The following is a 15,072-nucleotide window of genomic DNA, read 5'->3' as shown; positions in this document are numbered from 1 at the left end:
TGCATAATTCTACACATTCACGCAGATTTCACGATTATAATGCGGGAAATTCCCGCAAACATTTATGCACTATAGCATGTAGGTTGAATCCTGAACAGATTATCAGAGCAGATCATTTATTTTAAAACATTCTGAGACGGAATTTCACAAACAGTGTGATTAGGATTGAGTGGGAGCGCATCTTCTCCCACTCTCTCAAAGTGCACAAATAGCCTCACACCCATAATATCCACGTTGAGTTTGTTCTGCAAGCGAGTTGCATGCTGCAATACAAGACAAGGGGCGTGTTTCGGACAGTTGATGGAATTGTCACTTGCACGTCATTTTAAGTCATGCCAATTTAAACATTCAAGCTATTTTAACCCATAAAGTACTCACGCATTCTCTGAGAGATGATCTTCAATGCACTCTCAGCCAAATCGCGCACAGCCGTCTCTCAAACAGCTCGCGATTCTCGAATGTCAGATTGAGTTACTACATATTAGATTAAAATAGTTTCCTTATTGTCCGGCTATTCCATTTTATTTATTCATGGCACATGTATTTTTATATGTAGCCTAAGTAATGTTGCCCAACGACTTGTCATTATTTAGGCATTATTTTATTTTATTTACATTTTTTAAGGCAACAGATTTTTTTGGTAACACTTTACAAAGCAACCATTTTTAAAGTCTCATTTGTTAATGCATTAATTAGCATTAACTAACAGAGAGCAATTATTGTTGTTATTATTATTATTATTATTATTATTATTAAAGGGTCATGAAACCCCAGACTACTTTTTCTGAGACTTTAGCAGAGGTGTTTGTGTTGCACATCATAGAATAACTAACAGAGAGCAATTATTGTTGTTATTATTATTATTATTATTATTATTATTATTATTATTATTATTATTATTATTATTATTATTATTATTATTATTATTATTATTATTATTATTATTATTATTATTATTATTATTATTATTATTAAAGGGTCATGAAACCCCAGACTACTACTACTGAGATTTTAGCAGAGGTGTTTGTGTTGCACATTATAGAAGACAATGTTAGCATCCGATAATTTTAACTGTTGGAGAAAACTGGTTAATTTTAAGCTTTTTTGCGCTATTTGTATCTTCCGGGTTTAAAATCTACATCGTGTTGACGTCACAATTTGTGACGTGGCAATGGACTGTAGTACATCGATGACGTGTCGGTGTCTATTAAATTATTCATGAGACTGCGTGTTCTTATCCTATGTGTTGATTCCTGTTATCCAGCATGTGTTGATTTGCTATGACAGACGCTTCAGATTGTGAGATCGTGTACATTAACTGAGAGAAACGTTCATGGATCGAAGGAGAGTGTTTGTTTTTGCTTTGTAATAAGAGTTTGGTTTAACTCGATGGGAGCTAAATGAAACTGTCTGAATGCGAAGCTGTGTGTGTTGTCTGTCTCCCCTCTTCCCCCTCCGCTTGCAGCACACCACGCCCACTTTTTTAGCGTTTTTTTATAACTGTGGCGAGAACTAACCAGTGCTGAAATGGGGGGTTTCATGACCCTTTAAGTTAAAAGTGAATCTAGTGTTCTTTAGCATTGCTGGTGCCATGCCATGAACCCTACCCCCACAGCAAACAGAACTGAAATCGTGGCTTCAAAACCGTGATATGAACCAAACCGTAGCATTGGTATATCATTACACCCCTAATATATATATATATATATATATATATATATATATTCACTCAAACGCCAATCAATTAGGAATCAGATCAACCAATCAAACCAAGAGAAGGTGCAAAATCAAATTTGGCCTTGCATGAAATCCTTCTCATGTTCTGACCATAAAGACTTTCTAAGTTCCCTCAAAGGTGTAAAAAGTCTACTTATTATGGAATCATTCTTTCTTTTCTTATATACGTTTAGAAAAAAAAAATCAGGTGTTTTATATCATATTGATCCAACTTGACTGAGCTCAAAATGCAACAAAGGCCAGCATAATAAGGTCATCTAGGGTCGGGTGTGCCACAGGGTTGCAGGGTTCTCCAAGCACGTATCTGCATTTTTTTTCTTGAAAGTGATAACGGTCAGTTTATAGTCAAGCTCCGACTTATTTCTTCCTCTTGTCTAATTGCAGGCAAGAAAAAAAGGGAGTGGGTTCATGACAGAACAAGCAAACAAAAGAGGAAGCCAGACAGATTCCCATTGAACCTTATCCGACATTGTGCTTCTAAACTCACTCAGATTAAAGGAACAGGCCTCGGAGAGGGCTCATAAATTCAAAGCGTCCTCATGAGTTATAGCACCATGCTGTGAGATGCTGGATAACGGTAGTGCACATTCCTATAAGTGCCAAGCCATAAACGCTGTTTTTACTGCGCAGGTTATAGAGTCGGTCAGGTCGCAATATAAACTAACTTATTAGTTAAGTACACCTGCTCTTTCTTTTCTTTCTTCATGTGATTCCAAACCTGTATGACTTTCTTCTTGTTTTTTTTTTTTCTTTTGTGCATACAATGAAAGTCAATGGGGTCCAAAGTTGTTTAGGACCTAATGACATTCACTGTATAGACAAAAACACCTGAAACATTCTTCAAGATATCTTCTTGGGTGCAACTTATTAGTTAAGTACACCTGTTCCAAACCTGTATGACTTCCTTCATAAAAAATGTTTTTGTCCAAATAATGAAAGTCGATGGATTTCAAAGTTGTTTGAGGCCCCATTGATATTAGTTGCATTGACAGAAACAGTTCTTCAAAATATCTTCTTTTGTGTTCTGCTAAAGAAATAAAGTCATAGAGCTTTGGAACAACATGAAGGTGAGTAAATGATGACATTTTTGCGTGAACTATTAAGCAATACCAGTAAACTGTGTCAAACCTGCGGTCCCTCCTACAGTTAAACTTCTCAACACGCTGTGTAACTGAACTCAGCGTTCTCAATGGCAGATCCGGTAGCCTTACTGCTAGACGGCAGCACAATTTGCTGATGGCCGTTTTGTGGTGTAAACAAGGATTAATGTGACAGGAAGTGAACCGGTGTTATATTGTGACATGACATTCAACGGTCACTGTGTTGAGCTCTGTTTAGTTTGTTGGCTTAACGGCAATGCAAGGGATCGTTTTTGCAGAAATTCCACCCAAACTAAATATTATCAAATAATATTTAATTTATATATTAATCAATTCATTCCAATCTAAATGTATTAAGGTTGATATTAATCATGTCATTTAAATATATTATACAGATATTAAAAATGTAAATTGAACTAATACAATTAAATCAAATTATATCAAGAGAAAAAAAAAACAATCACCAACAAGCACCACACAGTTTTGGAGTAATGAGTAACATCATGAATAAGAATTACACAAAAAAGTACAATGTGTTTAATGTGCAGAAATGCCACCCAAACAAAATATCTCAGAGGCCCATATGTAAGGGAAATGACATCAGGACGGTGCAAGAAAAACTTTGAAGTGATACTGAATGCCTGTCAACAAGGGTGGAGATTTGCGTCATTTCCAAATGAACAATACTTTAATGCACAAGATCCGCCATCCTGATGTGCCTCCTTTCAAACTGCGTCTTTAAAACCTATTGACCTTAACAGCAAAAAAACAAACGAGCGAATGCACACGCAACTGAATGTTAATGTTGAATGTGAAAGCCGTCTTGGCAGTGCAAGGGTTACTCACACATTTACACACACCAGTAGCAAGTTGTGAAATACTGAAAACCGAACAGCTCCCTCCACATTCTTACCACATCCTGAAACTACGTCAGTCCAACACGGCACAAAAAAAACCTTATCGCAAGAGTGAGATAAACTCCTTCAAAAAAATAAAAAATAAAAAATCCTCCTCGCCCTGTCTGCACCACCAAACACGGCTGATATGACCTCCAACAAATGCAACTCAAGCAAGCATGTCTGCCTTCCAGCCACACACACACAATGATGTGATATACCTTTGGCTCTCCACACACAAACTAGATGCCAGCAGTGTCAGCGAGAGCCCACAGATATGGCGGACACACTGGAGGACCACAATGCTTCACATGCCGCTCGGGAACGGGCTGCTCTGCCTAAATGGCAAAAACATGCTGTCGAGCTGCTGATAAGTCATTGACGCAGTAAAGTAACGCAGCACATGAATAAGTGTGTAAATCACGAGCGCAGGCACAGAGACACGGCAGGATAAAATTCAACTGCCTTAACCTGCTAGAAAGCACGTCATAATCTGGGATGTTATTGGGATTCTTGAAAACACATGTTGCAATTTACTAAACACAACGTGAGTGACGTTTTTCGTTCCCTTGTCTTTGTTTTTTGAAGTATGTTTGGGCATGTATGTGTAACATTGCTAAAAACATAGACTGTGACTGATATCGCAACACCCTTGTTTTTGGGAAGCCGTTCATTACAAAAAGCATGTTTGAGAAAAACAAGTGTGGGAGAAGTTGAGAGGGGAAAAAGAGTGAAGAGAAGAATGACGATAGAGAGCGAGAGATCTTGGCCATCTGTGATGTTGGCTGCAACCCAAACCACTGCCCCCAGAGTCCAGGCACATGCTTAACTACCTCCCTCTGCAATGGTAGCCTAACAAACACAGCAGCGAGGGGCACCTACACACACACAAGCATTGCAACAGTCACTTATGTTTTATGACTGCACGAACACAAAAATTCAGTGTTTACAAAAAGATAATTGCCCTGCCTCTACGAGCCTGCATATAACCATCTAAAATGCTACTGCTCCAACTCTGAGGCACTGTTTGTGACATACAGCAATCTGTTGAATGCTGTGCTTCACAGCTGATGCATGGAGATGTTAAAACACTTTCTCTTATCGCCAACTGCGCAGAAACTCTTCTTAATTTTAGTAAAAACTATGGTTCAACGTGATTCTGTTTGAATGGCACGACATAAACTGCTTTAAAACCATGAAAAACAAAAATGGAGTTTTATAGCTTTTAGTCTATGTCTGTTGGCTCTGAAGCCATTTATATGCTGGTATTCTCATAAAAATTGAACATTAACTTCTAGCAGATATACATTTTTTTTTTAAATAATAAAAAATACTACTGATAGTAGTAGTAGTAGTAGTAGTAGTAGTAGTCACTACTGATGATAATAAATATTTATTATACATATAAAATATAATTATAACACTCTTTCAGAAGAGCAGAGCAAAAATATTGATGACTCATCTTGCACTATGCATTACATCCAATCCAACACACCAAACTGACTAGAAATAGCAACTTGCACAGTTCATGAATGTAATGTTACTAAAGCCTACATCAACACGGGAAAGACCACTTGAGCTTGTCAAGCAATTTAACAAAGTCTAGAATAATTTAAACTGAATATACATATGACATGACTAGAAATGGTGACCTTAACTTGGTGGAAAGCTGGGCTACACATACAAATCTAAGGCCAGGCTGATCTCATCTTTTTCATGGTAATATTGTTCTAAGTGGCTGCACTTCAAGCTGGGTCGGGAACAGGCTGGCGCATGTGACCAGTTTATTCGTCACTACAGAAATCCCGAATGCACACCCCTTCCATATGAAGGGAGCACAAAGGCCTGGACTTGACAAGAGCGAGGGCCAAGAGCTGCTCTGGGTCTATCCCACATTCCACCCACAGATGAAATTCCAGCAAAAATCCAGGCAGAGTTTTGGTGGGTTTCAGAGCAAGCTCTCTGTGAGGCACTTAATCAGGCATTGTGTTTTTAGAGAAGGCGGTTGTAGCTGCTGGGCTTTCATGCATGCAGCATAACAGACAGAGATAAGGGACAAATGCGTTTTACAAAAAGCTTGCCAAAGCAATGCCATTAAGAGAGGCAAATAGGTCTCAATGCATTCTGGGTCAAACTCCCAATGGACCTCAAAATTGTATTAAAAACCAAGGGAAACAATTACTCCCCTGGCAGAACACCTGTTAGGATGGAGAGAGAGTCAGAAAATCTATGATACCATGCTAATGTGGTTACTGTTGTTCTTTATAACAATTCCAACCATTCAGCAACCACTAGTTTGACCAGAAAAGCAGTAGTCAAATACATCTGCATATGATTGACTTAAAAGACGCTGATAGCATCTGGTAGACTCAGACAATAAGGGGCAGTTGAGGCAATACACTGGACAGAAGGGTTATCTAATCTAACTCCCAATACAAGCGGTTGTTTGGTGACATGACCCTTATTATTGACTGACTACATCTTAAATTCTGGGCCTCGAAGCCCTGCAGGGCTTATTTCATTAGCTAAGCATGTTATCTCTCACTGTGTGAGCTTGCTGCAAGACTAGTAAATTTATCATGCACTTTATCAAGTACAGTGAGTGACAATCCTTTGACCTGGAGATATGCGTTATCTCTCATTAAAGATTCAGTACAGGCTGATGATAGATTACAGTTCATCTTAAAAGCGTATGCACCGCCTTTATACTCGATATCTAGCACACAAAAGCATTATATTACTCAATGTGCAAGCAAAAGTTTTTTTACTGCTTCATCACTATATATTTTAAAAAGCATGCAACACTTTATATCCATTTCAACATGGTTGAAAGAGATGCAATGCTACTTAACCCTATAAAGCTTACTGTATCATATATGAATTTCTAAAGCCTCTAAATTATGAACAATCAAAACTTTGCTGAAAAACCTGTTGCACACAATCTTAGCAAGTAAAAGACCTCTTAGCAAGTCCAAAAATATCCACCTTCAGGTCATGTTATTATGTATTTTTGTTGTGAAATCTTTAATGACTTTTGAGGTAAACTTATAGCTTTTGTAATGTTGTTAGTAAATATTTAAAGATAAACATTTACCGAACTTAAGCAACTTACAGTAGATTTACTTGAATCATCCATCATGCATAATTTTTAGACAAATGTTAAAATGTATTTATGAAATATGATACAACAGGCTTTTGAGTAACGTTCATTTGCACATCTTTCATTCATCATTGTATTGTATTGCATTATGTTTTGCCCCACAATAAAAACTACTGAGTTTTAATCATAACTTATATTTATATGCATAATATGCAAGTAGTTTGATATACTGTTATAAAATTGTCATGTATTTACATTACAAGGCACCGAAATTCTATCTCTCTGTCCATATAAATAACATCTGCACCAAATTGCATATTTTTGCTCAGTTTGGGTCTCTGAGGTATTTTTCTTTCACAAGTGTGAGCTCCATAGTGACTACATTTACATGGACATCAGTAATCTAATTATTCACCTTATTCTAAATAAGCTAATATTATGATTATGGTGTTTACATGAGTTGCTTTTAGAATATTCCTTTCATGTTCCCGTTTTACATGTTATAGTACATAGTTCGATTAATTGCACACGTCATTACGTCCCCACGTGACGCCCTCCAACGTCCCTCTGGAATTTCACGTATAAACATATAGTTTGTCGCCGTGATGATGCCATGTACAGTTTTGGTGTTTCATTTTTAATTTTATGAAAGCTTCAAGTGCAGTTAATTATTTGTACGTGGATACAGACGATGGCGGTGCTGTATGGGCTTACATTTCTGCCACAATTCTGCGCGCGAAAGATCATATTAAGGCAAATTTAGCAAATTTAGCAGCCTCGGTCTCTGATTGGCTGGAATTATGGCACATTGTAACGCTGGGTTGTGTGAGCTGTTGGCATTTTGCAAGCACAGAGGGGGGGGCATCGGGTGAGCAAGCTAGTGCAACGTTGCACGCGCAAAAGAGAAGGTCTGCACACATCCAAAAACGTATTTTAAATGCAAAATTGATTTCCATGCGCTCGAAATACTTTTTTCTTTGCGAAACGAACATTTTCTCCACAAACTCAGAACTCGCATGTGCAAAATGCACTTTTGTGCGCTCAAAATATTATCTTTCGCGCGCAGAATTGTGGCAGAAATGTAAGCCCATAGTGCTGAAGCTCTTTAATTTGCCGTCAAACGGTTGAACACTGCCGTGTGTGTATCCTGTCACAAAATGTGGCGAAAAGTCCTACACAACAGTAATAATGTGATTAAGGTGTTTACATATCTATTCTGCACTTCAGTAATGCGACTAAAATAGGAATACTCCACATGTCTTAATTCGATTTCTGTTTACTTCGAATATTTGCTGTCAAACGGTTGAGCACTGCCATGTGTGTATCCTGTCGCAAAATGCAGCGAAAAGTCCTACACGATGGTAATAATGTGATTAAGGTGTTTACATATCTATTCTGCACTTCAGTAATGCGACTAAAATAGGAATACTCCACATGTCTTAATTCGATTTCTGTTTACTTCGAATATGACTTTAGCCGGATTAAGGTAATCAAAAATCTGTTTACATGGTAGATTCTTAATCAGAGTATTGTCTTAATCGTATTAAAATCGGATTATTGTTGTCCATTTAAACGTACTGTCACTATATGAGCCTGATGCATCCAATGTGATACAACACATACACATATACAAACTTGTTAACAAAGGGTTCAATAAATGGTTTAATTAAAAAATAGACCTTTCTGACTATTATTTCACATGTTAGGCTTTACAGGGTTAAAAGCACCAGATGAAACATTAGAGCAGCAGAGAAACACCTAAAATCTCCCCAATGGACACTGAGTAACAAGTTGCAAGAGGGCTGTCCAAGAGAATCCCAACAAATTCAAACAGCGTGCGTGCGTGCGTGCGTGTGTGTGTGAGAGGGGGAGAGTGACACACTTTCAGCCTGAAAAGACTGCCAGCATGTGGCCCAAAGGGACAACAAAACATATTTGTGTTGCCAACACCGCAGTATGACAGCGACAACAGACAATTAGGGAAAATAACGCTGTCTCTTGTCAAGCCCTGACACTTGGGGACTTTGAGTAAATAAATCAAGACCCCGAACAAGCACAAGAATAATTGAGTATGGACAGAAATCGAGCTTCGTCTCAAAACCTTGTGAGCTGCCTAACTAAGTAGGGGTGAGAACCGAGAACCGGTTCAATTAATAAAAATACAGGAACTGGAAGATTTTCAAGAAGTTCGGTTGCGTTGAGAGTTCACGAATGTGTATTAAGTACACCTCGCTAAAACAGTCTGAATCTACATCACGAAACATACTGTAGCCTAATCCGATTGCCCAGAGAATGACTCTTATGATCCGGTTCTTTTTAGTGAATCAAAAGCACTTATGAATCAGTCTGAATGGCTGCTGAATTAACCAGATTCGCTAATTACTTTCGCCATGTCCAACTCGAAAACAAGCAAGTTATGCTGTACTTATAGCACCTGAAACTTGTGGTTAGTGACTAGTTAATATGATAACTAGTATTTAAAGAGACACATTATGATTTTTGTTGCGGTGTTCTATAAAATAAACAAATGAATGAAATGTGTTATTCATTAAAAAGTCATTTGATAACAGAGCAATGAAAGCAACATTAATTATATTTTCTTTCTTCAAATATTTCTTTAAAAGCACTAAATCTACATAGCAATCTATACAAGTACATCGGAACCAGAACTGTTAAATTAATTCTACAGTTAGCATTTCTGAGCATCATTTTGCGCATTCCGAACATTCGAATAGTTAGATGCTCCGAAAAGATTCGAATGAACGTTCGGAACGCGCGACTGATTCTCTAGGCAGGCAGCTCTCTAGGTTTTGACACACAGCCAGAATGTTTTGTTCTTTACCTGTGACAGCTGCCTCGGGTCGGGGGCTCCGAATAAAGAGGAACTGGAGCTTAAACTAATGGCTCCCCTCCGGCTGAGAACATGTTTGGGAACCGGCCTGTCTAGAGGCAACACCGGTAACTGATAACATAATTCCATTGAATAATATCAACGCTATGGATCCGGATCGAAAATAGTTCAAACCCGCCGAAAAAAAGTAGTAAAATAATCAAATGAATCAAAAGAAGGCGGAGAGGAGAACTTGCATGGAACTTGAGCGCTGTTTGCAACTCTCAAAAAGCACGGGAATCCCCTCTCCTTTAAATTGGAAATAAAAAATATCAGTTTAAATGCTCAAGAGGTGAAGTGCTTCATTTTGTTTGGATCGATTTGGTTGTCGCGCACACCGCCGTCATTATTGATATGGTCCATATTTCCCCACGCGCGTGTCTCGTGCTCCATTTCACTCGATTTTTATTCATCAGGCTAGTTTTTTCTTCCTTTCTTCTCCCTTTTCCCATGCACAGATCACGGCCTGCGGGACGACGAGACCTCTCCTCTATCTTTTTAGTATCTTTAGAAAAAAATGCTTCCTCATTTTTTAAACTCCGTCCAGTCGTGAATCATCATCATCGTGCAAATGGCTCCGCAGTCTTGTCTCCCAAATTAAAACAAAAGGCATGACCACTTCAAACCCCGATGCTTGGAGGAGAAAACAGAGAGATCCTGCGAATATCTAAATCAATGTACGTGAACTTGTATCCGTTTAACGACGGATTTCATTCAAGCTCTGCGCTGCATGAACATTTATTCTCGCTCAATCATTCTTTTTATCAATGCAGACACACTCAATGCAGCACTGTAGCCTATATTAACCAGAACAAAGTGACCTTGGTGGAATAAAAACACGCCCCGCGACCAAGCCGTGCGTGTGTTGGCACATGCTGTTCGGTCAGTGTCAAAAAGAAAACGCGAAACTTGAAATAAATTACGCTTATTACATACGACAGTCTCAGTTAGTCCTGAACATTGCAAGCTGTTTCCGAACATGCACCACCTGCGAACGAGATGGGGTTGTACAGAAAGCGTTCGCAAACAGTCCTCGTCTCTGAGTCAATAGGCGTGCAGCAGTTTATGTAACGCCCGTTCCCATTGGACTACACCGTGCAGCGAATTTGAGACGGCGAATCTCATTGGCGATGCTTTCAAGACTGATTTATGCACTCGTTCACTGACTGTACGGACCTCAACAAGGGTATTCCACTACAACGGGGTTTGCCCTGCAGCCGGTCTGTCTACATCATTGCCAGTGATTACCTTTTATCGGCATGAGTCATCCAGTTATTCGTGAGCAATGAGCCACTGTTAACTTCTCTTAATAATAAAACCCATGAGTAAACGTTTTTTTTTTCTTTTTGAAAAAGAACATTTCACTCGTCATAGTTTTTTTCCTTTCTCATTTTAAGGACCCTGCTGAAAAACACATCTTCATCCAGCTTAAGTAGCTTTCATAGCCTGATCAATGATTGCCCAGACCAACCTAAAACCATGCTGAGAGACCATCTAAGACCACCAGACCATCATATGCTGGATTAAGCTGATATTTTTTTAGCAGGGTAAAGAAACCTGTCAATCAAATGGAATGGATATATAATCCAGTGAACTAAATGTCATTTTCATGTTACTGTAGCATGTAATGGCGTGATTTACATTTACACATTTAGTTGATGCTTTTATACAAAGAGACTTACAAAAGAGGAACAGCAATTTGTCAAAAAGCAAACAATATTTGTAATATAAAATGCCAGGCTTATTTGACATCTAGATTAATAAGCAAGCAGAGGAGAAATGCTCAAAAGAAAATATTTTTTTTCTTTTGTGAGTGTGATCACACATAGTATATTACACATTAATTCATTTCTTTTTCCAGATTTGCCTTTAGAGTGTTTGTTTGCTTCAGACATAAGCGTACCACCGAGAACTTTGTAAGTTTAAACAATAAGCATGTTGTCAGGCATTACCAGATAATTGTATAACAACACATAGTCATAATAGCAGTCTCATATCACACTGTGTGCTGAGGTACAATTAGCATAATGCACTTCACAAAGTCATTATCATGAACTAAGGTTTATGGTCTGTTACAGTTTCAACAAAAAATATTAAGGTGAAAAAAATATACACTTATGTTTACTAACTGAAATTCATCCTCAAGGTAACTGTGTGAGCCAAATAGTATAGACTCTTCAAAATAAAGGTTCTTTATTAGCATCTATGGTTCCATAAATAACCTTTAACAATACACTCTTAAAAATATAGGTTTCTAAAGGGAGTTTTCACATCAATAACCATTTTTTGGGTTCACCAAAGAACTTTTCAGCAAACAGTTCTTAACAGAACCATTTATTTCTTAGTGCGAAGAGCATTTTAATAATTTAAAGAACCTTTTTTCCACTATAAAGAACCATTTGTGCAATGGAAAGTTTCCGTGGATGTTAAAGGTTCTTCATGGAACCATCAATCCCAACAAATAACCTTTATTTTTAATAGTGTGGAACCTTTTTATTGCACAAAAGGTTTTTATAGTGGAAAATATTCTTCAGGTTTTTAAAATGTTATTCAAACTAAGAAAAGAAGGGTTCTTCTAAGAACTGTTCACTGAAAGGTTTATTGAGGAACCAAAATTCATCTATGGCATCACTGCGAAAACCCCTTTTGGAAGCTTTATTTTTTAAAGTGTAGAGCCATTTTCTTCCTATTATCCTTTCTTTTGCAATCACAGCATTTACCTAAGCAGACATTTAGCTAGAAGCAAAATAATCAAGTTCAACCCACTCTTTTGGGTCATTTAGGTTGACCCAAAATTTAGGTTGTAAAGCTTTGCAATGTTAGCAAATGTTTTAACTTCAGTTGCTGGAGACCAGGGGACAATAGTGAACAGTACCATGGCAACAGAGGCCATATGCCAGTAGTGCTCCGTCCCACCCCCTCCCCACTGTTCACAATACAATTCTGCACAACCAAACCCCACACCATGCAGTCCTAAATCGTTTCTAGGCATCCTGAATATATACTGCCAAATCACACAGATTACTATAGTGCTTTACCCCAGTGTACACCAGAACTTCTTGGAAATATTATACAAAATCTTGACTCTTGATATATTACTGGTTGTTGTGTGACATACGTTTTGCTTAAACTCTGGGACTAAACAGAGAAAGCAAACACAACACACTTAACAAGATAAGTCGTCTGGCATCATGCCTATATCTGCCTGTGTAGTTATTAACGGATCTATTCATTCATTTACTTTTACAGTACCACTTAATCAGTGTCAAGGACCGCTTCCCGTCCACAACCGGTGGCCCCGTGTGCTGCTCATTTGGGAGTCTCACATTTCCTGACTGAGGGGCAATCATTTCATTAATGGTTTGTTTCTGAGGCTTAGTTTGCCACAAATGCCATTCCCCAGGCAGACAGGCTTTGCAGGAACAGCCTCCTGAGGAGACAATGATGAGGGGTGGCGAGCAGCACACCTGTTAATTCCCCTTGAGACTCCATGTATCCACTTGCAATGCGACCCTGTGCTATGCAGCAGTCATGAGGAAACCATAAACAAGGGGAGCTCCGGCATAATCGATACTGCTGGTTGACGTCAACTGGCCCACTGGTAACTTCCCTGTTGTTTTGACTGCTGCATGTGGTTTAGTAAAAAAAAAAAAAAAAAAAGATTTACTGTTACAGGTTTGTCTTTTTTTTACCATACAATTTCTATGCATAATTTAAACAGATGTAGAAATGTGCAATCTTTTTGCATTTGAGTGACATTTTAAAAATGACAAGTGAAAAGAGTGTAATAGCTTAAAAAAAACTATCTATACAACAAGTATGCAAGTTTTTTCATTAACTCCTGGTAGAATAAAAGTTGTGCTCGGTTGCCATCTTGTGGTGATAGAAGATAAGTGCTAGTTTTTTTGTTGTCGTTGTTGTTGTTTGTTTGTTTGTTTGTTTGTTTGGCTTTAGAATAAGAGTTTTCAAACTGGGGTCCAGAGAAAAGTCTAGACAAAAACGAAATTACTTATTTACTTATTTATTGAAAAATAATATAAATTATAATATATAATATAAATAAATAATATATCTAACATTACTACTGTGAGTAGGAAAAAAGTATATATTTTCCTAATTTATTTTACACAAATTTATGACATTTGTTTACAGCATAAATAGTTTAAATATGAAAATATTTAGCTGCCTTTTAAAATTTAGGATGGGGTCACTTGCACAAGGATGATGATATTTAGGGGTCCGCCGTGGCATCTAAAAATTGAAAACCCCAGTCTTAGAACATACTATATTTGTGAGAAAACAAACAAACAAAAATGTGTGTAGCTCATTAAATAAATTATGTTTGACACCATCTTTGGTTTGGTCAGATTTTCATCATACAATTTACATTACTATATTACCCCTTTAGAGTTACAAAATAATAAATGTTAAATTCTAACTTTAGTAATTTCGTACTATGTTATTTAAGTAGCATTCTAGTTTAATGCATTGACTAGTGTTCACATAAAATGTGATAAAGCATTGTGGTAAAGTATTGTGATAATGAATATAAAGAATGTGATAAAATCTTGTTTTTTAGTAAACAAACTGTTCAGTATGTTCACAAATATTTTTAAATAATCAATCTTTATTTCCTTGCAATATACAGTAGCAAAATACGAATAATATTGTTCATTTTAGCATATTGGAATACATTGGTGAAATTGTTTATTGACAACAGAGCATGCGCACATTCTGTGACGCGAGTTAATGTGGCGGTCACGCTGTTCATTCTAAACATTAATTTGTATTTAATGCCTCCAGATCTCTGGAGTTGTGTGAAGTCCCTTCCTGCTTCAAACACTCCACCATCATCCCCGTTCCAAAGAAACCCAAGATAACAGGACTTAACGACTACAGACCTGTGGCACTAACGTCTGTCGTCATGAAGTCGTTCGAAAAACTGGTTCTGGCTTATCTGAAGGACATCACTGGACCCTTACTGGACCCCCTGCAGTTTGCTTACCGAGCAAACAGGTCCTTGGATGATGCAGTCAACATGGGACTGCACTTCATCCTGCAGCATCTGGACAAAACAGGGACTTATGTGAGGATCCTGTTTATGGACCATCATTCCAACACTCCTCCAGACCAAACTAACCCAGCTCTCTGTCCCTAGCTCTATCTGTCAGTGGATCACCAGCTTTCTGACAGGCAACAGCTAGTGAGACTGGGGAAATTCATGTCAAACAGCCGCTCCACCAACACTGGTGCCCCTCAGGGATGTGTTCTCTCCCCACTGCTCTTCTCCCTGTACACCAACGACTGCACCTCTAAAGACCCCTCTGTCAAGCTCCTGAAGTTTGCAGA

The 15,072-nt window shown here is 38.0% G+C and overlaps 1 protein-coding gene across 6 annotated transcripts in view; it reads right to left on the bottom strand.

The window, feature by feature from the left end:
• LOC107663678 (high affinity cAMP-specific 3',5'-cyclic phosphodiesterase 7A-like) overlaps positions 1-10,740 on the bottom strand; it is a 41,224-nt gene extending 30,484 nt beyond the window's left edge. For 3 of the 6 annotated variants that reach the window (XM_016453947.1, XM_016453949.1, XM_016453950.1), the window contains exon 1: positions 9,676-10,740. In XM_016453947.1, coding sequence (XP_016309433.1) covers positions 9,676-9,813 — 138 coding nt within the window. In that variant the 5' untranslated portion in view covers positions 9,814-10,740. The remainder of the gene's footprint in view (positions 1-9,675) is intronic. The other 3 variants (XM_016453951.1, XM_016453953.1, XM_016453948.1) reach the window with 2 other exon arrangements.
• Positions 10,741-15,072: the final 4,332 nt, after the last annotated feature.

Source organism: Sinocyclocheilus anshuiensis, unplaced genomic scaffold (genome assembly GCF_001515605.1).
Source record: "Sinocyclocheilus anshuiensis isolate Anshui unplaced genomic scaffold, SAMN03320099.WGS_v1.1 scaffold928, whole genome shotgun sequence".
NCBI lineage: Eukaryota > Metazoa > Chordata > Actinopteri > Cypriniformes > Cyprinidae > Sinocyclocheilus > Sinocyclocheilus anshuiensis.
The sequence above is the reverse complement of the archived record's forward strand: the minus strand, read 5'-3'. Positions and strand labels throughout refer to the sequence as shown.